The 24,576-nt window shown below is 47.5% G+C and overlaps 1 protein-coding gene across 1 annotated transcript in view; it reads left to right on the forward strand.

The window, feature by feature from the left end:
- Window positions 1-24,576, forward strand: part of CSGALNACT1 (chondroitin sulfate N-acetylgalactosaminyltransferase 1) — an 85,076-nt gene that overhangs the window by 38,994 nt on the left and 21,506 nt on the right. The window contains exons 2-3 of the mRNA XM_022571380.3: window positions 4,490-4,706; window positions 18,099-18,200. Of these exons, the coding sequence (XP_022427088.1) occupies window positions 4,490-4,706; window positions 18,099-18,200 (319 nt within the window). The remainder of the gene's footprint in view (window positions 1-4,489; window positions 4,707-18,098; window positions 18,201-24,576) is intronic.

Genomic DNA, 24,576 nt, shown 5'->3' on the forward strand with positions numbered 1-24,576 from the left:
ACTGCCAGGCTCTTTTCCATGGCTGCACAATTTTACATTCCCACCAGCGTTGCACTTTCGGTTCCAATTTTTCCAGGGGGAAGAGTAGTTGTATATGCTACATGCTCGACATAAACCCAGTTTCATTTGAGGCAGGGGCAGGACGTACAATTAGGACAGGAGTTCGGAGCCAGATGAGGGAGGGTTTGAAGGCTTGGCTGTAGTATCGGTGCTTTGCTCTCTGGGCTGTGAGAAGCTAGGGGGCTTCTGAGCTGGGCCAGAGCAGGAGTAGAGTGATGCTATAGGAAGCTAAGGGCCCCAGGGTATGTGCAGGATGGACCGGGCCCTGGAAGTGGGGCAGGGGTGTCAGAGGCGGCAGGTATCTAGCTGGGGGACCTGGGCTCCATGCGGGAAGATAGGAAAGGCGGGGATGAAAGTGGAGGCACCTGTGGGCTCAGCAGTGCAGCACTGGCCGCAGCCATGTCCACTCGTCCTGAGTGAGGGTGGGGACGTGAGGGCGGGGACCTTCGGCATCATGATTTCTGAGGTCCTTAAGTGGAAGGCAGGATGGAGGGGTCACGTCCGCATCTGGTAAGCTCCTCGCCTACTGAAGGAGCAGACATTTGCAGCAGACCGAGGAGCTGTATCTTGGATTCCTGGAGGTGTCCGCATCTAGTTGTTGGTCCTGGGGCCTGGACCCCTGGAGGAGAGCAGGTCAAGCACGGGTCTGCCTGAACGGGGAGCAGAAACAGCAAACTCACAGGAAGGTCGGCACCTAGTGGCGGAAAGAGGGAAAAGGCGTTAGACTAAGCTCTAAGCCAGCTCCAGAGTCCTTATTTATTTATTTATTTTGCCGTACGCGGGCCTCTCACTGTTGTGGCCTCTCCTGTTGCAGAGCACAGGCTCCGGACGCGCAGGCTCAGCGGCCATGGCTCACGGGCCCAGCCGCTCCGCGGCATGTGGGATCTTCCCGGACCGGGGCACGAACCTGTGTCTCCTGCATCGGCAGGCGGACTCTCAACCATTGCGCCACCAGGGAGGCCCGTTTGGGGTGGATTTTATTCTTTTTTTTTTTTTTTTTTGCGGTACACGGGCCTCTCACTGTTGTGGCCTCTCCCGTTGTGGAGCACAGGCTCTGGATGCGCAAGGCTCAGTGGCCATGGCTCACAGGCCCAGCCACTCTGCGGCATGTGGGATCTTCCTGGACAGGCGGACTCTCAACCACTACACCACCAGGGAAGCCCAGTCCTTATTTTGATCTTTAATTTGCATAGTGGATAAGAATGATACTGCCCTATAAAATATAACCAGGGAGGTATTCGCGTGGCCAACCTGCTTTGCCTTTGCCATTGTGCGTGCAGCTCGTTGGCTGAAAACCCAATCCTGCCGCGGTGCTTCTGCTCCCTTTCTCTCAGAGGGAGACTGTCCGACTTTCCATCCCTGAAGGTTTCCAGGAGGCACAGGCTTTGTTTAGGTGCTGTCCTTATGTCACAAGGAGACTGGGGTGGGGGGACGTACCTGTGGGTGTGGTGGACGAGGGCTGGGGCAGGGTTTTGGTGGACACAGGCTGCAAGAGAGCTTTAAGTAACTTATTTAAAATAGATGGGATTAAGGGATCTAAAATCAGGTTTCTAAGACATAATGAATTGAATTAGGCAGAGTACGGGGAAATATGCTAAAAAGTTGCTGCTGTAATAGCTGTTTCAAGGCACAGGATGCGGGTGATGCCGACAAAGCAGCTGGAGCTGTGGCTGAGATCAGCCTGGTCCACTGGCTCCTGGTGGTCCCGGAGGTGTTGGGGGAGGGTGTGTCCGGGAACCAGGAAGGCAGGCTGCTCCTGTCCCCCAGGATGCTGGTGCGGCTCCCTGCAGGCATGGTCGTAGGAATCATTATTAATAAGGACTGCTATGTTCTCTGGTTCTTTATAAATGCACGCCCATCTCTTGAGACAGGTGCATACCTGCATCTTCAAATCTGTGGATTTAGATTTTATAAGTTAATGATTCTGATCCTGGTGCTGAGAAAGAAAATGACTCCAATTCTGAGAAGCCATCCCGGCCCGCATACTTGCTATCTGCAGGTTCAGCTGTAGCAGCCTTGCGCGGGGGTTGCCATGGAGAGCAGGGGTACTTGCCGGCCCCGGGTCACAGCTGTGTTTCCGTCCAGCAGAGATGCTGTTAACTGAGCCTACTGCTTCCTGACTCAGCCCCACCTCACCTGGGCCCCTGGGAGCTGGTGGCTGCCCAACTGCTCTGGGCAGCAGAGGTGGGAAGAGCCCGTGTCCTCTGCGAGGACCAGTTGCCTGAAAGGGTGAACAGGCTTCGAAGGGAGCCACTTCACGTTTTCAGAGACATCCTCCGAGCCTCGTGAGAAGTGCCCCTCCCTTCTCCCATGAGTGGTCCCGGTGGGGATGCTGGGACCTCGTCCCAGCAGGAGCTCGGCAGACCTTCTCTCAGCTTCCCCGACCTGCACTGGGGAGCCCAGGGGGCTTCAGGTGGGAGCTCTGCCCCATCCTCGTAGCCCTGCACCCAGGTCCTCGAGTCCCCGAGCCGCCGGTGTTGGGCTGTGCGTGTGAACCTCTGGGTGGTGGCAGGTGAGGCCCCCTGGAAGATTCGCAGCCCAGGCTCCTCTCTGCGGCCCTGGAGGGAGATCAGAGAGGCCGCAGAGCCAGGGGTGTGCGGTGAACAGCTCCTGGAACGGGAAGAACAGAGGCGTTTGTGCAGCAGACCTGTGGCCCCCACAGAAGAGAGGAGAGCGGGGGTGAGGATGAAAAGAGAAGGGCTCAGAGAGGCCTGGAAACCGGCGAGCCCAGGAGGATGCCTTCTGTGGAGTCGCCTTTGTAGCTACTCAGGGCCTAGGGTGCGGCCCAGCCAAAGTAGGGGCTCAGAGGAAGGGAGGACGAGAAAGAGAAAACCTGGCCAGTCAAGAGAAGAGAGACGAGGACGCTTCTCTGGTGACTTGTCGAACTGGATGGGTTTTTCTGCCGGTAGGAAAACACCCACAAGCCCAGTGACACGGGGAGGTGTGGAACTTAGGCCCCAGCGGATGGTTGGCTCGCGAGGTGGGGAAGTTCCGTCTGGTCAGGCCTGCGGAGCCTCATCCCGTTGTTGAGCGAAACGCTGGGTCACACGGTCCGCCCAGCAATGAGACAGTGGAGTTCCAGTGATGGCGACACTTGGGGGGCCCATCGTCGCCCCAAGTAGGCTGGCTCTGAGGTGCTGGCTGTGCTGCTTCCCAGAGGGGAAGTTATGCAAGACGTGCACCTGCCGCTGTGCTGGTACTGTACATGCCGTCTGCTTTAGTGCTTCCGGAAGCTTCCTTGGGGCCACATGACCCATGGGAGCGGCCCGAGTGGCTCCCAGTGCCCCGAATGGACCACTGTGGTCACTTCATATGAAATGGCTGTCGTTTCTCAGAGATCGTTTTAACACACTTCTTAAATTAAATATAATATTAAAGTATGTATCTTATCATATTGTAGAAATGTAGATAAATAGCAGAAAAGAAAAAACACATAACCCTTCTCCACAGCACAGCCAGTCTTATTTTGACGTATTTCCTTACAGTCCTTTTTTAAATGCCTCTGAATAGTATAAATGCAGGTTTGTATCCAATGTTACAAACTTTTTTTTTAACATCTTTATTGGAGTATAATTGCTTTACAATGGTGTGTTAGCTTCTCCTTTATAACAAAGTGAATCAGTTATACATATATATGTGTTCCCATATCTCTTCCCTCTTAGGTCTCCCTCCCTCCCACCCTCCCTATCCCACCCCTCTAGGTGGTCACAAAGCACCGAGCTGACCTCCCTGTGCTATGCGGCTGCTTCCCACTAGCTATCTGTTTTACGTTTGGTAGTGTATATATGTCCATGCCACTCTCTCACTTTGTCACAGCTTACCCTTCCCCCTCCCCATATCCTCAAGTCCATTCTCTAGTAGTTCTGTGTCTTTCTTCCCGTCTTACCCCTAGTTTCTTCATGACCTTTTTTTTTTCTTAGATTCCATATATATGTGTTAGCATACGGTATTTGTTTTTCTCTTTCTGACTTACTTCACTCTGTATGACAGACTCTAGGTCCATCCACCTCACTACAAATACCTCAATTTCATTTCTTTTTATGGCTGAGTAATATTCCATTCTATATATGTGCCACATCTTCTTTGTCCATTCATCCAATGATGGACACTTAGGTTGCTTCCATGTCCTGGCTATTGTAAATAGAGCTGAAATGAACATTTTGGTACATGACTCTTTTTGAATTACAACGTTACAAACTTTTTGCCATGTGTTTTTTTGAGGTCTTCATAACCGATTTTTAAATTGATGGTATTTTCATTTCTTTTGCTATTTAAGTGGGAGCATTTTGAGTTTTCTAATAAGTATTAGGTGTGGAGGTTTAATCTTAATTTTTTAAAGTAAGGCATTTTGTGCTAGCTCTTGGCTATTAAAAACACTCAGCAGCCACGGTTAATTTTTAGAACTGTCTCTCCTTGTGTCTGTTAACAGGGATCTACCGCACAGAAAAGGATAAAGGCACTTTGTACGAGCTCACGTTCAGAGGGGACCACAAGCATGAGTTCAGACGCCTTGTCTTGTTCCGACCGTTTGGCCCCATCATGAAGGTGAAGAAGGAGGATTTGAACATGGCCGGTACGCTGGTCAATGTCATCGTCCCACTGGCCAGGAGGGTGGACAAGTTCCGGCAGTTCATGCAGAATTTCAGGTGGGCCTGTCGGCACGTGTGTGTGAAACCCTGATGGCGCGTCCTGTCCCTCCCTGGTCCCTGCCCAGCACGAAGGCCCCTGTCTCTCCCGGGTAGACTCTGTTTTCTGCCTGTAAAGTTTATCGTTGTATCTGCCTTTCCCTAAAGCAATTAGAAAGCTGCCAGATAAGCGGATTTACCTTCAGAAGCGAAGGTTAGGAGGACTGGGTTTTCATCGGGATCTGTAGGGTCACGCCTGCTGGGTTCCATTCTGACTGCAGTTGGGGGACCACAAGGCCGTGCTGTCCCCTCACTGGACTGGGCCCCTCCCAGCCTCCGAAAGGCCAGCACCCGCGTGGCCATGGACCTGTGTGCTCGGCTGCAGCCTGGCTTCCTTTGGTGTCCTGCCCTGGCAGTGGCTGGAATGCATTCAGTCAGAGTCTTTTTTATTTTAACCTGTGTCTCCTCGGAGATTACATGTAAAATTATGCCGAGAAGCCTCCCAGCACTCATTTTTGTAGCTACTCAAGAAGATTTAAGCGGGTTTTATGTTCCGACGCAGTGTGTAGTTTTTACACGTGTCTTCAAGCTCCTGACGGTGCGGTGTCAGATCTTACACTCTTGTGGACGACACTCACGCGCTGCTTGAGGTCAATCGGCTAGCTGACTTAGCCAGCTTATTTTGAAGATAGAACGTCATGTGTGCCTAATGATAAATATCAGAAGATCAAACTTATTTTTAATCTTTTATCATTAAATTCGCTTTATTAAAAGCCAGTAAGGCTCAGTATAAGGGTGTAGTTGATGCTTCTCAAAATTCTGGATAATGAACACGTTTGAAGAGTAACCCGTTTCTGGCCAGGCTTCAGAGATGGGAGTAAATGAAGTCCAGCACTTATGTATCTGGGTCCCTTTCTGTCTTGTAACCTCAGTCTGAATGTGTCCTTCAAGCAAAGATGACAGCTCCTCTCAAGATGGCCCTTCCCTCAAGATGGTCTCATTCCAGCTTCCAGAACCTTCTCCACTAGCATATTCAGGCCTGGAGATGATAACAGCTCTGCAGTCAGTAGGAGGGGATATTGCTCTCATCCCCGTGTCCTCCTTACACCCTATCATTAAGCTTTGTAAATAGGTCCTTAATACATCTTCTCCAACTAAAAAGAGTAACCCTTTTCTAGCTACATTTTAAGGTCAGAACCCAAGAGTCTTTGGGGGGCCCTCTGACCTGGTCTTCCGTGAGTTCAGAATCCCTCAGCGGCACTCCTGATACGGCTGTGTGCGTGTGGTGTGTGCACATGCGTGCCAGGGCGAGCTGCAGCTCCGGGTAGAAAGCTCGCTGTTACTTGCACCTGAAGTCTGCCTCCCTGTAATTTCTACCCAGTGGGTCTAGTTGTGGCCTTTGAAGCAATGGCTGCCTTTGTCTTCTCCGGGTTTGGGAGCTGGGCCTTCACATGACGTCCTGTGGAGCTGGCTGAGCTGATCTTCCCACACCCACACCCCATCAGTTTGGAGAACACCCTGGCGCACAATCCCACGACTGTTGGCAGCGCCCCTCTGGCTCTGGCACTGAAGTGTCTGTGTGGCTGTGGCTCCCTTCAGCCCCCCTGGGTGCGTCTGTGTCCCTCTCTGCCTTCTCTTCGGACCGGCCGAGTGCACTGGCCGATGAAGCCTCCATCCTGGGAGGACAGACCAGGCCTGAAGGCAAACCCTGACTCCCAGCCGCCAGTGTGCCTGTTCCCAGGACAAGTTTATAGAAAGTTCCCTCGGCCAGGAAGCTGCCTGGAGCCTGGGGCGGGGCCCTGAGGTTGGCTTTAGCACACAGGCCGGTCGCTAGAGAGCTGAGCTTGGCGAGATGGTGCCCCCGCCGGAGGGCTGTCTGCTCAGGGGACAGCCAAGTCCTCCTTGCAGGACTCCGGAGCCTGGAAGAAGGATTCTCTTGGGTGCATATGACTAATTATTATGACTGATTATTGCCTTAGTGTCACAAGGATGGAAAGTAATTAACAGTAGGAACAAAATTAGAAGGGAAATATTGTTGAAAAAAGAAAAACCTTTACAAGTCTCCAAAGTGGAAGTGCTGAAATGAATGTCATTCTAGTTAATGTTTTAAAAACAAAAATCCAGGGGTCCTTTCTCTTGCCTGTCACTGTTCAGATGCCTGCTGTAGCACGTGGGCAGGAGAGGGTGGTCAGGGAGACTGGTTCCTTGGGGACAAGGAGGGCCTGTGTGTGCACCGGACACTGGACCAGATGGAGGGATAAGAGGAACCTGGCTTCATGGAGAGAAGAATCTTAGTCCCACAGAGATAGAAATAGAGACCAGGACAGTGGGCCAAGAAAGGCTTTCCAGATGGAAGGCGCTTGAGCAGAGGCTGGCAGGGGGAGTCTGCTCCGTGGACCAGGGGCTTCCGAGCACGTTGAGGTCTCTGAAAAATTGGGATGATAGAGGGTACTCAAGCCTGGGGTATTTAATTCCGGGTCAGAACTTGGTAAAGGTGGCATTTCAAGTTGGCCAGCAGAGAATGGATTGTTCAGAGCGTGGCTTTAGGACAACTAACCAAACAGCAGAAAAGATTTAATTCTGACTTTACACCAAAACCCAAAGTAACCTCTGGTCAATTAAATATTTAAATGCCATTAAATTGACCATAAGAGTATTGGGAGAAAATATAAGGGGCTAATTATTCAATATTTGATGTTGTCTTTATGAAGTCCTTTCCATCCCAGGAGTGGAAACTGTTAACTGTGATTGGCACTGAATATGGAACTATGAGTGATTTTTATTTCCTTCTTTTGGATTCTCTCCGTTTTATAAATTTTTGTATTTTGTAAATTTTTATATAGTTAGCATTTTTTAATGTTTTCTTTAAAAATTCAACAAAATATATTTTTTGCTTTTATAATTTAAACCTGACTTTTAAGTTTATAAAAGTGACACGTGGCTATTATGAGATGTTTAAACAGTAGAACACAACCAGGAGTAAATTATTTAAAAATTCACTTTTGGCCCTGCTTCCCTAAATTAGCCATTTTTAACATTAATTGAACATTCTAGGCACCTTTCTTTGCATATACACAGATAGAAAAATAACATGCTTGAAATGTAATTAAGCATGAGACATGCAATATGTTCTATTTTTAATTAAAGTATTAAATTTTACTTTACTTAAATTTATAGAAGAGAATCTGAAGTATAACAGAAGAAATTGCTGATCTTTGAGAAAATGTTTCTATGCTATAAAAGATCCCTCTAAAATTAAAAAAGTGACTTTACAAACCAGAACATACTGGAATCATTATGTATTTTTACTCCATATTTTAGTTTTAGACTACATTGGTTGAAAAATTATAATAAGAAGAGGAGAGCAGCACAGTTATATTTTCTCGCTCTCCTGGTCCCATCTCCGCATTTGCTCTATCATTTTTTTTTCCTTTAAAGTACTTTTTTTTTTTTAACATCTTTATTGGAGTATAATTGCTTTACAATGGTGTGTTAGTTTCTGCTTTATAACAAAGTGAATCAGTTATACATATACATATGTTCCCATATCTCTTCCCTCTTGCGTCTCCCTCCCTCCCACCCTCCCTATCCCACCCCTCCAGGCGGTCACAAAGCACCGAGCTGATCTCCCTGTGCTATGCGGCTGCTTCCCACTAGCTATCTACCTTACGTTTGGTAGTGTATATATGTCCATGCCTCTCTCTCGCTTTGTCACAGCTTACCCTTCCCCCTCCCCATATCCTCAAGTCCATTCTCTAGTAGGTCTGTGTCTTTATTCCCGTCTTGCCCCAGGTTCTTCGTGCCTTTTTTTTTTTTTCTTAGATTCCATATATATGTGTTAGCATACGGTATCTGTCTTTCTCTTTCTGACTTACTTCACTCTGTATGACAGACTCTAGGTCCATCCACCTCACTACAAATAACTCGATTTCGTTTCTTTTTATGGCTGAGTAATATTCCATTGTATATATGTGCCACATCTTCTTTATCCATTCATCCAATGATGGACACTTAGGTTGCTTCCATGTCCTGGCTATTGTAAATAGCGCTGCAATGAACATTTTGGTACATGACTCTTTTTGAATTATGGTTTTCTCAGGGCATATGCCCAGTAGTGGGATTGCTGGGTTGTATGGTACTTCTATTTTTAGTTTCAACATTGTGAAAATGACTCTATTACCCAAAGCAATCTACAGATTTAATGCAATCCCTATCAAACTACCACTGGCATTTTTCACAGAACTAGAACAAAAAAATTCACAATTTGTATGGAAACACAAAAGACCCCGAATAGCCAAAGCAATCTTGAGAATGAAAAACAGAGATGGAGGAATCAGGCTCCCTGACTTCAGACTATACTACAAGGCTACAGTGATCAAGACAGTATAAAAACATAAAAACAGAAATATAGATCAATGGAACAGGATAGAAAGCCCAGAGATAAACCCACGCACATATGGTCACCTTATCTTTGATAAAGGAGGCAAGAATATACAGTGGAGAAAAGACAGCCTCTTCAATAAGTGGTGCTGGGAAAACCAGACAGGTACATGTAAAAGTATGAGATTAGAACACTCCGTAACACCATACACGAAAATAAACTCAAAATGGATTAAAGACCTAAATGTAAGACCAGACACTATCAAACTCTTAGAGGAAAACATAGGCAGACACTCTATTACATCAATCACTGCTCTATCACCTTTACCTCGTCACGGTTTGCAGCCCTTACACTTCGCATTGTAACCACAGCTCCTGTGTGTTAAGTGGATTTCGTGCATTCATCAGCTGTCCTCCAACGGCGGCTTCTTCATTCCTGAGGTTTGGGTTGTCTGGATTTCATGGTCAAGACATTTCTTCAAGGAGGGTCATGAGTGCTTGGGAATAGAATGTCTGCTTGTTATCTGCACAGTTTAAGAATGACGCGACTGGGCTTAAAACTCTGGATACACTTTCTTTCTTTAGGACCTTGTAGAGGTTCTTCTGCATCTGTTGATACAGTGGTCTGATGATACCGTGGAGAAGTGTTAGGAAAGCTTTATTTTGTCTCTCCTGAAAATGACGGAAGAATGCCTTCCTTCGTTGTGAATCGTGATCACTTAATCAGCATATGTCTCACTCAGCTCAGTGCCTGTTGTTCTCTCTCCTGTAATTCAGTTTCCTTGTTTGTTTTGTGGATTCTTTCATTTCAGGGAACTTTTTCTGGTGTTCTAATTTTGAGTACTTCTCCTGCTTTGGATTTGATTTCTCTGCTTCTCAGACCCAGTTGTGCATTCCATAGGTTTTCTCCACTTACTAGCTTCTCTCTAGTTTTTAATGCATTAGTCTTTTATCTGCTTTCATGTAAGCCTTTCCTTTATGTGAGTAATCTGATTTTCAGATACATCTATTCTGTACCTCGCTGTTTCTAATTTACTTCTTCTGTTTCTTTTGGTTATCACGTTATTTTTCTGAGCACAGAATGTGCTTCTTAATCATAATCTGTTATTTATATCATTTCCTCTTTGAACTTTTTTTATTGAATTCACATTTTTATTAAGAAAGTGTGAAACATTTGTAAGATGTTTTCTTCAATTAGAGTTATAGTTTCTCTCAGACTAGGTTTTTCTTTCGCGTTTTGAACACTCTTGCTTTCTGAATGCCCTCTCTTTCTTCCTTTAACTTTGCTGTTGTCCATCAGATGTGGCTCTCTGCTGTTTGTCTTCGTCCCTCTTGCGTGCGGCGTGCTTTCTGCCGCTCTGACGTTGTAGTGGTGGGTTGTCCTTGGCTGTCCCCCACCCTGACTGAGGGCTGTGTCACACTCCCAGCTGTATTTTGTGTTCTCCTCACGTTCTTCGTGGTCTGGAAGAGCAGGTGAAGGAGGAGACAGCTCCGCTGGCCTTTGTGCACCTTTCTTAGAGGCTCCAGATTCCTGCAGCCCCTCCGGGCCTTGGGGCGGGCGTGTGGTGGTACCAGCCTCACTCTACCTGGTTGTGGGTGGACCTTCGTCCTAAACGGTGGAGGGGGGATCCTTTGGCTCCCAGCAGGGGCCTCTGTTAAGGGCTGAGGCTAAAACGTCAGAGGGAATCGGCCTCCGTTTGTTTTCCTCTCTCATCTTACCCACCGGTTGTTTTCAGCTCTTTCCACTCCCACAGGTAAAAATGGGGAATAAAGATGAGGTTTTGGCCCTGTATTTGCTGGGTGGGCGGGGAGGGGTCTGGCTGTCAGTGCCCCTCGCCCCGGCTCCTCTTCCGGCTCTTATGAAGGATATTGACTTAATACGATGCCTTTTCCCCTCTGGTCCTGCCACACCTGCCTCTTTGCGGGGGTTAGTTCACCGAGCATCATTAGGATGGCCCTGCTTCCTTCGCCACTTCCCACACGATGTGGAGGGACCAGATACCCCGCTGCGGCCGTCCCTGCGTGGAGACCCCGCCCCGGAGCCGGGGCCCCTGTCCCCCAGCCTTCTCGTCTGCTGCACACCTCCAGCCCCTCTTCTGCAGCACTTGTGGAGCTGGAACCACGAGGCTCCTGTGGACTCTTCCATTTCTTTCCTTGGCCTCCTCTTTGTGACGTTTATGGCAGATTGTATCTCTTTTCTTGGCCATTTGTTGGCAAGATTTTTGCCATTTTCCACTATTTTGGGTACATGGTTGCAATGATCACCACTTGAGGTTATTTAAAACATTATTCTCCCAGTGCATCTCCTTTAAAATGTAAACAACCTTTGCTCTGACACCATTTGGCTGAGGACTTTTACAAGTCACTTCATACATCTGGGCTTTAGCATCTTCTATAACATCAAAGTACTGGTCCACATGAGTCCCTTTCACCTCTGATGCTGGTTGTTAGGTTTTTAATTTCCCACTTCAGTATCAGTTTGCTAAGTATTCAGCTAGAAAAGACCCATATGGCTAAGAATTATAACAAATATGTCTTCTTGGACAGAAGATATCGATGTAGAGCCTGGAATCCCCCAGAGAGAGCAGGCCTGGTCACAAGACACAAAGAGCTCTGAGGAAGGCTGGATCTGAGAAATCGCTCACTTGGGGTGATGACTGGGCATGGGGTGCCATCTGCAAGGACCAAGGACCAAGCTTTCCTGGTCCAGAACTGTGTCCGGGGTGGGGTGGACCCCCGTGACAAAATTGATTCCTGGGTTTCTGGAGTTCATGGCCTAAGGTATTTATTATGATTGCTCTTCTATTCTCATGATTATTAGAACCACCTCAACAAATCCTAAGAATTATTTGTGTTTATAAAAAATACAAATTCCATAAAACCATTTTTATAAAGGTCAGTGGGCAAGTACTCAATAACAGTGTGGAAGGGGGGTCAAGCACACCTGGGCGCTGGGACTGAGGGGAGCAGTGCAACTTGTCAGAAACACCAGCTCTGAACCCCCTGGCAGGCAAGGGGGAGAGAGAAAAAGAAAGCCTAGTTTCCGTCAGCCTCAGCGGTGAGAAGGAAGCTGCTATTTGTTGGGTGAGACAAGATTTTCCTAGCCCTAGACCCTAAGGGCCTTTATTTAAGAGGCCATGAACAAGAAAGAGTGATGTTCTGGGATTTACAGGAAGTTAGGAGCCTAAGCACAGGGAGATCATCTTGGTGCTCTGTGACTGCCTAGACGGGGGTGGGGGGGGAATAGGAAGGGTGGGAGGGAGACGCACGAGGGAGGGGATATTGGGATGTATGTGTACGCATAGCTGATTCACTTTGTTATAAAGCAGAAACTAACACACCATTGTAAGCAATTATACTCCAAAAAAGATGTTAAAAAAAAAAGAAGTTAGGAGGCTAAAGCTCCTCATAACTTGTCCCCTTCCTGAATGGCAATGACACCCGGATGTGCCCTGAGGAGAGGTATGGACCCTCTGGTCAGTTGCTGTGGGGCTGCTTTGGGGCCTTCGTGCTCCGGGCTCCACTGTTGCTATGGAGATAAGATGGCGCTTTGCTCCAGCAGCCTCTTCCTCCCTTGCTCTCTGGTGGTCCTGATCCCTGGATGAGCATCGCAGGCTCCACGTGCCATTTCCCCTCCCAGGACGGCTTTACGTGTGGCCAGGAGTAGAGGGGGTGCCCCCAGGAGAACTTGCTTCAGATTCAGTTCCCTTTGCCCAGTGGTGTGTTGCTTAAACCCACCTCCCCCTCCTCCTTCTCTCTTTTTTAATCCCCTCATTCTGCCTTTCTTGAAACTATTCTCACGTTTGCTTTTTGGCTGCTGAGTTTCCCTTGGCATCTGGCTTATCGGTTTTAAGCTCATCTATTGTTTTATTGTGTACTTTGTTCGCAGTAGCAGGAGGACCCTCACAGTAACAAAACTATAGATGGTCTTAGTGTCTTTGTCTCTGAGCCTCTCCTAGAAAAAAAGGATTTCTATGGAAATGATTTTTTGTGATTTTCAAAGATCTTTCTCGGTTAATTCCAAGTTTGCTTGATTTTTATTCTGACTTCTTCCAGCTGGACTGAGAACCCTTTTCTATGTTGCTGTGGGTCTTCTCAGACTTTGCTGGTTATTTCTGTTTTAATCTGTCCCTTTCTCCTTCCTCTGACACTTCTCTTGGTCCCTCCCTCGGCATTTATGACATTTAAAGGTAGTATCAGGGACATCTTTTACTTGAATTTTCTTCAGCAATTTTTAAAATCCTTTTCCTGCTTAGCACCGTTAAGATGTTTTTGTGGACACTTCTGGATCTTGAAGAAACAGTGACTGTGGACTCTCTGAGACTGAAGTGGGGCTGCAGCATGGGCTCAGCCGGCATGTGTGCTGTGGACCAGCTGAGCCCTGCCGTGCGGTGTGCTGGGCCTCACCCGCAGGCTGCGACCCAGGAGGTGCTCGGTCTTCGTTGTGTTTCCCAGAAGGAAAACTAGCGTACCTTTCCCAGTACCGTCCCCCACCCCTGCCTCGCTCCACTAGCTTTCGTCAGGCAGCCCCTTCTCTGCTCAGACCCCAGTGTTGCACCCAGGAAAGTTTTATGGTTTACATGTTTGAGAAACGCGAATCTACATCATTCACCTTATTTCCATAAAAGTTTCTCTGTGGGACCTGCTAAAAGTTGTTTTTCACTTCATTTGAGCCACAGATTATGTAGAAACATCCATTCAAGAGAAGAAAATGGTCAGTTGGCAATGGTCCCATTTGCTGTTCTGAAACGTGCAACCAGGAGAGCACGTCCCGATGGCTTGGCTGAGGGTCACTGTTCACTCCCACATCTCAGCTTGTCAGATAACGGTGTCCAGGAGTTGTGTGTCACTTCAGCGTGGGGTGCAGGAGCGGGGAGAACCCACCAAAGCAAAAGAAGAACGTCATTTTCTAAAGCCTGATGATGACAGGCCCCCACCACTTTCTGTTCCCTCCTCCGTCCCTTTGTGCCTGAACACATTTCTTCCTGGTGTCCTCGACGACCAGAGGGAGAGATGGTAGCCTGACAGGCTGTTATGTGTTATTTCATTTGCATGGGACATAATTAAAGCCTAAACAGGGTTTCTTCTCATACCTGATATACCTGAGTAGCAGATTAGAGAAGAATCGGGACGTGATTTCCTTGCATCTGCGCCTTCTCAGCCAGGAGAGCCCTTTCCCTGGTCCTCTCCAGTTGCGTGGCGTCTACTCACCTGTCCAGGCTCGGCCTGGATGCTGCCTTGGCCTTGGTACCCGTCCCCATCACCCATCAGAAATGAGTCACGTCTCCGCCGCACTCCCCTGGCTCATTAGACCTGTTACTGCCGTTATTCTGTCCCGCCTTGTCCTGTGCTCTTCAGGTGCCCATTCCTTCCTGTCAAGTCCCTGATGCAGGAAGGGTGACCAGTTGTCCCAGTTTGCTTTGAGGTGTTTCCTGGGATGTGGACTTTCAGTGCTAAACCCTGGAGAATCCCAGGCAAACCTGGATGGTCCCCCTACGGGGCCATACACGATGATTCTTTTAAAATCTTACTCCAATGAGAATTACGCATCACACAGCAAAGGGACTGAATAATGTTTGTCATTGAAACTGTGTTTCCACAGGCTACTCAGCCCAGGGTATAAGAACAGGTCACGTAACTATGAGAAACATGGTTTTCCTGCTCTCTCTCACCTTCTGTGGCGAGATGTTCAGACTCCTGTGCCCTCTGGTCTTTGTCCGACTTACCAGGGAGGTCTCACACAAGGTCAGATACACTTCAGCCTCCGCTAACTGCCGGGTCGGCTGCGTGGTGCAAACTCAGTGCTTCTCACAAGAACAGCATCGTTGGTCCTCACGGATGCTGAGGGGCTTTGGTGCTGCCATGCTCACTGCCAGCAGCATCTGTCCTCCACTTGGCCATGCCCACTACCCAGCTTTGTGCTGGGGTCCTGAGTGGTAGGACCAGAGCCATGAGGCATCCTGGGTGCATCCCTCACCCTCGCCAAGGAAACCTGAGGTACCAATACCGGGCTGGTCCTGAGGGAAAGTGGGCTGCATGCCTAGGTGTGCAGGACATTGGAACCCCTTTTCTTACCTGTACAGGTAGGGTGTGAATGACAGTCAAGGGCCTCTTTCCACGGTGCGGTTGTACAGATTAGTAGCAGAACTCAGAGACCGTGATGTGCTCTCAGCCTCTTGGGAAATAAAAATATAGGTGTTTAAGTGGCTGTGATCCATGTGTTCTGGCTGAAACGATATCTTATTTAGTCTCTATACTCTGTGTTACAATATCCTGGGTGAGAAGGAACTGTTGTTTCCTCTCTAAAGTCCTAAAAAGATAAGGTCTTGGTGACATAGAAACAGAATTTTTAGGCTTCCAGGTTAAGGTGGAAGATAGTCCAGTGCGGAGCTAAAGCAGTGGAGCCCGGCGAACCGAAGAGCTTCCCAGAGGGTTCTTAGGAAGTTGGGTTCCCTGAGGTTCGTCCCAACACCGCCACCCTGCTGTTACAGAAACGAGCTAACAGGGCACCTGAGTTGGCTCCAAGGACCTAGGCAGTGTGGGTCCAGGTACAGATAATTACACCAGAACACATCTCTGTGCCCACAGTCACCCATGTGCACAACTCTTGCTTACACATCTTTCTGGGGATGGAGTCCAGTGAGAAGTGTTTTGAAAAATATGAAAGTTACAAGATCATCAGACATTTGGTGATGGTGTTTCTCTCCAGCAGTGTGTGTTGGCTGCAGTGTAGATAGCTTTAAGCATGCAATCTCCAGTCAGACGGAGAACTACTCAAGGGTGGAAATGGCCTACTCCTTTTTTAAGATTTATTGTTTGGTTAGGGAAGGAAGGAATAAATGAATAAATAGAAAGGGACCTGGAGGTGGCCCTCAGAACAAATTCTGCTTTGCCTTTTCGGGAAGCCTGAGCTGGTGAATGAAAAGTAAAGGTCCAGTGTGTCTCTATTTTATTCCTTGAAAACAGGAAGTCCTTTGATGGATTTTAAAATGCCAACAAAGATGTTACTAGAAAAAACAAGAATGTTTTTTATTCAGGCTCAGCGGGTGACCCTCTGCTGATTCTGGGATGGATTTGTCCAACTGCCCACACTTTTAAAGCATAGTTTTTCGAGCACTTGGTGCTGTGTGTGGGCTTTTATTCTGCCCTGGCAAAGGAAGTTACAGCGTCATCTGGCAGGTTTGCAGAAGGGATCTTTTATGTACAGGGAATTTTGTGCTCGGTGGGTGGTAGCTCTGTCTGCAGGGCTGAGGCTGGGGGAGCACGCAGTTCTGAAGCAGGAATAGCACCTGGCCCCATTCCTGGTCCCTTGTCTGCTTCTCGGAGCCCCGCCCTCCATCTGCTTTTAGAATCAGCTCTTCCCTTCCTTCCTCTGGAAAGAGAGGGAATTCTCCGAGCCAAACCTCTGACCAGGTGAGCCCTGGTGCCTCTGCCCAGGGTCAGTAGAATCTTCCCCAGTACTTCTTCCCTCTGGATTCTCTCCTCCTCCTCTCTGCCGTCCCCAACCCGGCCCATCCTTCAGGGTTCCAGCCATCCAGCCCACAGGCTTGGCCGTGCTTTCTGAATTCTGTGAACTTTTTTTTTTTTTTTTTTTGTGGTACGCGGGCCTCTCACTGTTGTGGCCTCTCCCGTTGCGGAGCACAGGCTCCGGACGCGCAGGCTCAGTGGCCATGGCTCACGGGCCCAGCCGCTCCGCGGCATGTGGGATCCTCCTGGACCGGGGCACGAACCCGTGTCCCCTGCATCGGCAGGCGGCCTCTCAACCACTGCGCCACCAGGGAAGCCCTGAATTCTGTGAACTTTTATCAATGCCACGATGTGTCTGATAATTTCATTTGAGCTCATTTATTTCTCAAGTAAGGTTTTTGAGTGCAGGAACAGTATCTTCTCTGATCTTCCCAGAAACACCAGGTAGGCAGTCCCTCCTTCTTGATGTCACGATAAAAATCACTGCATAAATGGGCCTCTGCAGTTAGAGATCGGAGACCCCGAAAGACTCTGATATGGATTGTTGTCAGGGGTTCAGGGAAGTTGCAACACAGCGATAAAAGGAATGAAATGGGAGGGCATGCAGAGTATCAGCGTATCACAAATACCACCCTGCCAGCAGAATCATTCCATTCATTTGCTTTCAGAAATCTGCTAAAATCACACACACACGTACACATCTGTACACACATATGTTTTACACATAAACACATTTTTATACACATATATTTACATATACATCCATATACACACATCAACACACATTACGCACGTGATACACACATGTATATGAAGTAAACCCTCAGCAGAGGACAGGGCCTGGGCAAATAACAGATATGCTTTGGTGGGGAAGGCAGGTGTAGGCCTGGCCCCGCCCAGGAGGGCTGCTGGGAGCCTGGCGTGTGTGTGCCGGGTGCCTGGGACCAACAGCCACAGAGAGGAGCAGTGAAGGAATCTGCCTAGGGAGGGTGAGGTACAGCAGCTATGCTTTTGGACCATTGCCCCTCCACACAGCCATGACACTGGGTGTCCCCAGGGTTTCTAGGGTCCCAAACAAATAAATGTCTTTTTACCTTTGCTCGTTCAGTCTCTAAGACTGTTTGTGTTGCACACACGAGAAAAGGCAAGGATGAGGAATACAGCCTCACCCTCGCTGGACTTCAGTGTTCTCATCTGTACATTGGGCTTTGTGTCTTCTGTACTTTGTAGATTTCTTGTGGCAGAGAAGGGTACAGACCCAGGGCCATTCTAGACACTGGATCCAGGCCCTGATGGGCTGGACCTGAGGCAGGTTGAGCCTGTGGCCTCTTGCATCTTGAGTTTTCATTGACCAGATCTGCATGTTTAAATTTCATGGTTTTCTTGGTAAGAGAAATAGGAATACAGGTGATGGCGAGAGCCAGCCAGAATGTCCTGTCCCCTCTCTGCTCTCCTGGCAGCCCAGTTCCCTCCCTGGACTCTTTTGCACTTTACAGAATAGGTATTTGTTTCAGCTTTGCCTGTTGCTGTGAACACAGGACCAGACATCCATGTTTTGTTTTCTAGGGAGATGTGCATCCAGCAGGATGGGAGAGTTCATCTCACCGTCGTTTACTTTGGAAAAGAAGAAATGAATGAGGTCAAAGGAATACTTGAAAACACTTCCAAGTAAGTCTGATGTGGAGCCATGGTGGGGAGTCTGGAACCTTAACGCGGGAGGAGATACCTGAGCTCATGCAAGCCGTTTTCACTGTGGGCGACCCAACCCGAGAGAGTGACGGGCTGGCCTTTTGTGTGTGGTGGTGTCGGGGGTGGGAGTTCTGCGCCCTCCTTCCTGGGGACCACCTGCCTCACACCTGCCCTCATTGTGAGGAGTGTCAACTCGGACAGTGGAGACAACTGCCCGGAGCACCCGGGGTGGGGGGCAGGGCTCCTCCGGCCCCTGCCTGACACAGCAGGTTTGGGGACCGCACATGGCAGGGGTGGACTTGGGGAGCACAGCCATGCAGGGAGCTCCTTCTCAGTCCCCACTCGTCAAGGTTCGCTCTCATCCACTTAGCAAATGGCCTCACCCTTCTGACTGTCACTCGTTCTGCATTTTGAGAGATCGGGGCCAGTGATGCTGGGGAGGGACCCTAGATTAACAGAAGCTGTTTAACCAACACTTTTGGACCGAGAGCTCTGGATTTTTACCTCGTTCATCAGTTACGTGGAGGATGAAATGTATTCAAAAGCAGAAGAGAGGGGTTTTTCTTACGAGAAGAAATGGACAAGCACGTATTTAATGAGTACATATCTGTGGCATTTTCTACTGGTGAGGAAGCTGGCGGCACTGCCCACTCCCTCTGGTTCGCAAGCTGCAGGTGAACGACGAGGTGGGTGGTTTCTCCATAGGTGCAGCTTGGAGGGTGGTCAGAGGTACTGGGGGCAGAAGTCGTCTGAGTAGGTCCGTATGGTCTGAATATAAGCAAGTCCCTCTGTTTTGAGTCTTTGGTAAATGGTAATAGGATGATATTCAAAGGATAAGATGCCGACACTGAGTGCACTTTTTGTATTTATTTTCAGGCTTTGTTACCAATTTTGTGTTACGAGCACAAGATCAGAATGCTAATTATTATTCAAACATCTGAAGCAGTGCACTGGTCAAATTTTGTCCACACTTTTGTAAATAAAGTTTTATTGGCTAGCAGGCGTGCTCATCTGTTTCTGTATTAGTTATGGCTGCTTTCGGGCTACAGCTGCAGGGCTGAATAGTTGTGACAGATACAGTGTGACTCGCAAAGCTGAACTCTTTACTATCTGGTCCTTTACAGAAAAAGTTTGCTGACCTCTGTTCTAAAGCAATAAGGAGTTAAAAGAGTTTAAAACTAGCACCAGCTTAAAGCTATGGCACCTGTTGAAGGGAGATCAAAGGGAATAAAATAATTCAATATCCTAAATGTAAGTGAAGTAGAAATCTCTCGACTCCATTGCATTGCAATATCCTTTTCATCTCTGCTTAGGAGTGAGGAGTGTGTTATTAGAATTCACGTCCTCTGCCCAGTGGATAGGGTTTAACATCTCTGCAAGTAGCCACCCCCTGGGTGTGGACCTTTTTCAAGTTTCCCAGATGATTCTGACATGCAGCCAGGATTGAGAACGATTGTTTGGGAAAGTGGCGCCCCCCCCACTCCCCGCCCCAGGGGCTGCCCGAGGGAGGCCTTGGCTGCAGCCAGCTGCCTCCTTTCGGGGTATTTTGAAGTAGAGATCCAGGCGATTCGAAAGCCCAGCCAGGACTGAGATATCAGTCCTGTTGGCTCTGGCACCTTCCGAGGACATCAGAAGGTGATCAGATGTCTGATAGATACGTGTAACCAACTTTCCACGAGTCTGATGGACGAGTGGAAGGCCAGTTGAGACAGTGTTACAGGGAATACCCTTTCTAGTGACCGGAGCGCCCAGGATTCTATCAAGGCATTCTCCGCCGTATCACATGACCTGGCAAGCTGAATTCGCAATCAGAAGGTTGTGTGGTGAGCAAAGAATGAATCTGAACGAGAAAAGTAAAATCATTTGAGGGGTAGGGGTGGCTTGGAAAGTTTCCAGAGATGAAGCTACCCGTGATGGGGACTTCGTCTGGAGCCCGAGTCAGCACAGAAGCTTCGGCGAATTCATTGGAGCGCCATTTTCCGTGTTGATTCCTCTTTCTGTTCACTGGCGACACTGCAGTGTTGATGTCACTGATGCCGTGGGGTGTGTCCTGCCCCTTCCAGGGCGTTGCTATAGGAATGCCCTGCCCTCTGCCCCCAGCCTGAGCTGATTTCCCACGGCCGCCTGCAGCCCCACCGTCCAGATGAAGTTCCTCATCACCCACTGTCCCAGCCTGGTACCCAAGCTGGCTCTTACTTCTAACTTTGTTTTGATGACTTACTGCCCCACAGCCAGATGGGGGCGCAGTTTACCCTTTGTCTTCACGCCCATTATTCTCTCAGGTTTGGCCTTCCCTCCATCCTCCTTCCTATTTCCTCAGACCCCCTACCTGTGCGTCCGCACCCAGGTCCCCACTCTGGAGCTCATCCTGACCTGTCCTCTCCTCCCTGAACTGTAACCATACGCCCCTTCAGCATCTCTTATCTGTGGCGCTTGGCATATGATTTGCCTGCTGTCCTCACCAGATTATAAGCTGCTTAGTAGGACTGTGTCGCATGCTTCTGAAACTCCAGCCCTTGGCACTGGGCCTCACTCAGGTTTAAAATGTTCAGCGTTCATTCATCAGGAGAAGGACAATGTCAGGTGTGTAGTAGATTTGTACACATTGTAATCTATATAAAACACATATACGAAGCTTTAATTAAATACCATTTTTGTCATTCTCTTAAGATGCTAGAGCTTTTATTCAAATGCATCTTATCTTTGAATAATATAATAACCATTGTTATTAACGTGAGTGATGTCATTTAATATTCACAGCAACCCTATGAGATAGAAGCTGTTATTAACCCCACTTCTTAGATGAAGAAACGGAGGCTTAGAGAGGTTGTTACTCAGGCTGCCACCCCTGCCCAGGCAGACAGCTAGATCTGAACCTCGTCTGTAACTCCTGGACTCCCAGTCTTAACATTGCACCAAATTCTCACTCCAAAAACCGATCATTGTTCATTGAGAATAATAAGATTTGAAACCAGTTTAAATGAAATTTATTTCATTTGGCTATCAGCATTGTGATCAAACTGTTCTAAATCTAGCTAATGTATATATTTTAAGAATATCTTGAAAAACCCCGGTTTAGTGACTAGCATGCAGTGTCTGTGTCTCTCGGTTTACGCTTACTCTGTCGAGCTTTACGTCTCAGTTGATTGCTGTAGAGCAGTGTTTTGCAAACTACGGTTTGTGATTCATTAGAGGGTTGTGAAATTGATTTAGTGGGTTAGGTGCAGTGTTTTTAAAAAATCAAAGTAGAATAGAAGATTATCAGAATACATCACAAGTATTAAAGATAAATATTGTTTCATGAAACTTTAATTTCAGAGTGTGTGTGTGTGTGCACGTGTGTGCATGCGCTGTGTCATGATTTATAATATATTCTTTAGAAAGGGTAAGGGCTGTGGTCAAAATATTTAGAAGCCACTGACGTAGATAACAGTACAAATCAGTTCTCAATATCTGATTTTTATTCCACAGAGTTTTTCATACTAAGCTTCAGTTAATCTCAGATTACACCCTAGCTCAGTGGTTCTCACATATAAATGTACTTTGAATAACCTGGGGTGCTTTTTAAAATACAGATTCCTGAGATCCAGCCCCAGAAATTCTGAGTCATTAGGCCTGAGATGAAGCCTGGGAACCAACACTGAGAATGAGCTCAACCTGTGATGCTGATGTGGGTGGTCCATGGCCCACATTTTGAGGAATTCTGGCCTAGGTGGACATTTGCTTGGAGCTATGTATTAGGAAATTTTAAAAAATTCATACTGGTTGGTGGATTTGCATGAGTTATAATTTACTGCATGGTATCTTCATCTTTGTCCACTCGTCGGGACACAAAGGCATATTTCAGTAGAATCACCTCTGACATTGAAGCACTAGAACTGAGACACTGCCCTGTCCTGCAAGTATGTGTCTGAGAGAGGGTTTTTGTGTGTGTGTGTTGTCAGGAAAATGCTCTGTTGCCATGGTGCTGTCCACATTTCATGCCTCTTTGAAGGGATTTGTTTGACGTGTACCCTCAGGAACATTTTATCAGGACATCCCAAAAGAAAGTTGGGGGAAAAGTTGTCTGAAATTTGAGAATTGTTGCTTTGTTTTAATTTTTTTTTTTTTTTTTTTTTGCGGTACGCGGGCCTCTCACTGTTGTGGCCTCTCCCGTTGCAGAGCACAGGCTCCTGACGCGCAGGCTCAGCAGCCATGGCCCACGGCCCCAGCTGCTCCGCAGCATGTGGGATCCTCCCGGACCGGGGCACGAACCCGCGTCCCCTGCATCGGCAGGCGGACTCTCAACCACTGCGCCACCAGGGAAGCCCTTGTTTTAATATTTTTTCATAAACAAGGACGTTTTAGATAAGAATCTCATCTGCTAAAATGAAAAACGCTGCACAGTGAATTCCTTCCTAGAAGATAAAGAGTCTTGGACCCCAGGAAGCACCTCACAGGTGAAGGCAGCACCTAGGCCTGTGGCCATCCCACTGGGCATCTGCCAGAGAAGGGGCTAAGCATGACTCTGCTTGGTGACCAGCTTTTTGTGGAGATGTGCCTGTATTTTTAGGTATTCCAGGTTGTTCTTTGGGGGATTCAAACATGGCATATAGATTATAGTATTGTGACAGTGTTAACTTTCTTGAGTGTCATTATTACATTGTTACAATGTTATAAAGGAGAGTGTCCTGGTTCTTGGGGAGTACTTATCTTTGAAAGTGAAGTTGCCATGATGTCTGTAACTTCAAATGGTTCAGAGGAAGGAAGGAAGGAAGGGAGGGAGGGAGGGGGGATATATGGCAAAACTTTAACACTTGGTGAATCTGGATGATGGTATATGGGTACTTTACTATGCTTACAACACTTCTAAAGGTTTAAATTTTTTCCAAGTAAAACATTGGGGGAAAATATATTATGGAAAAAATTAAATGATATTAAGTTCATACAATGGAATATAATGCAACAGTTAAAAAAAGGTGATATCAGTGAAAATGGTGGAATAAAGAACTTGCAAAATTCTCCTCCATAAAAGCAGTGAGAAAATTACTAAAAATTCTCAGAATCAACTTTTTTAAGAACTATGGAAATTAAAGTTTGCAACAGTCTGGAAAGTGTTTATCCAAATGACTGAATTTTGGTGTGAACAGGGAGCTTTGTGAACTTTGACTTGCCCCATTTCACCTCTGCCCCCAGCTCTTCAGTAGCCTTGAGGACCAGCAGCCCATAAGAATCACAGCCGGGCAGACCCTGCTCACAAGGTTGTCTTCATTTGACCTGACTCAGAGGCCTCCCCGTGGAACCTTTTATCCAGGGGTATTTGACAAAAAAACAATTATAGGAAGTTTTTACCTTTGTGGCTGCCTGAGGTGTAGATAAGAGTTGGGGCAAACAGTAGACTAACCAAAAAGCTCAGAAGGTGAATCTGAGGAGTGAGATCTCCAAAGGGGCTTTGAAAGCTCCAGCACATTCCTGGGGATCCAGAGGCTGTGCTCATACTTAGGAAAGACCTGAGCAGGCCCTTACTTTTTACCTCTGACTGATCTTAAGGCTCTGTGCAAGAAGGAAGTAAAGGCTCAGGTAAGTTGTTACCTGCTTGGCTGTGTGTTGATGACATACCCCACCATGCTCACAGAGTCCCCACCATGCACAGAGTCCCCTGGCCAAGACTGGGAGACTTATTGGTTCCAGACATTTAAGGAAATCCCTGCTTAATCATTAGCTTACCACTAAGTGGTCACACACAAGAGTACACTTTACAGAATTAGTTCAGGAAAGTCACAAAACAAACAAACAGCAACAATAGCAAAACCCTGAGGGGGGTGGAGATTCTGATTTCCAGGGCTGCCACATTACATTATTTAAAATGTTTAGCTTTAGGGCTTCCCTGGTGGCGCAGTGGTTGAGAGTCCGCCTGCCGATGCAGGGGACACGGGTTCGTGCCCTGGTCTGGGAAGATCCCACATGCCGCGGAGCGGCTGGGCCCGTGAGCCATGGCTACTGAGCCTGCGTGTCCAGAGCCTGTGCTCCACAACGGGAGAGGCCACAGCAGTGAGAGGCCCGCGTACCAAAAAAAAAAAAAAAAAAAAAAGTTTAGCTTTAAACAAAAAATTATGAGGGATGCAAAGAAACAAGAAAATATGGCTCATGCACACAGAACAAAATCAATCATTAGAAATTGTTCCTGAGGAAGCACAGGTGTTGTACTTACTAGACAAAGACATTGTCAACTGTATTAAATATGTTCAAAGAGACCATGTTTAAAACACAAAGAAAAGTATGAGAACCATGTCTCACCAAATATAGAGAGATCAGTTACAAAAAGAACCAAAAAGAAAGTCTGGAGTTGAAAAGTACAATATTTAAAATAAAAAAA

Source organism: Delphinapterus leucas, chromosome 21, assembly GCF_059928025.1.
Source record: "Delphinapterus leucas isolate spDelLeu-1000000601 "Yukka" chromosome 21, BTC_Dleu_Yukka2, whole genome shotgun sequence".
Lineage (NCBI taxonomy): Eukaryota > Metazoa > Chordata > Mammalia > Artiodactyla > Monodontidae > Delphinapterus > Delphinapterus leucas.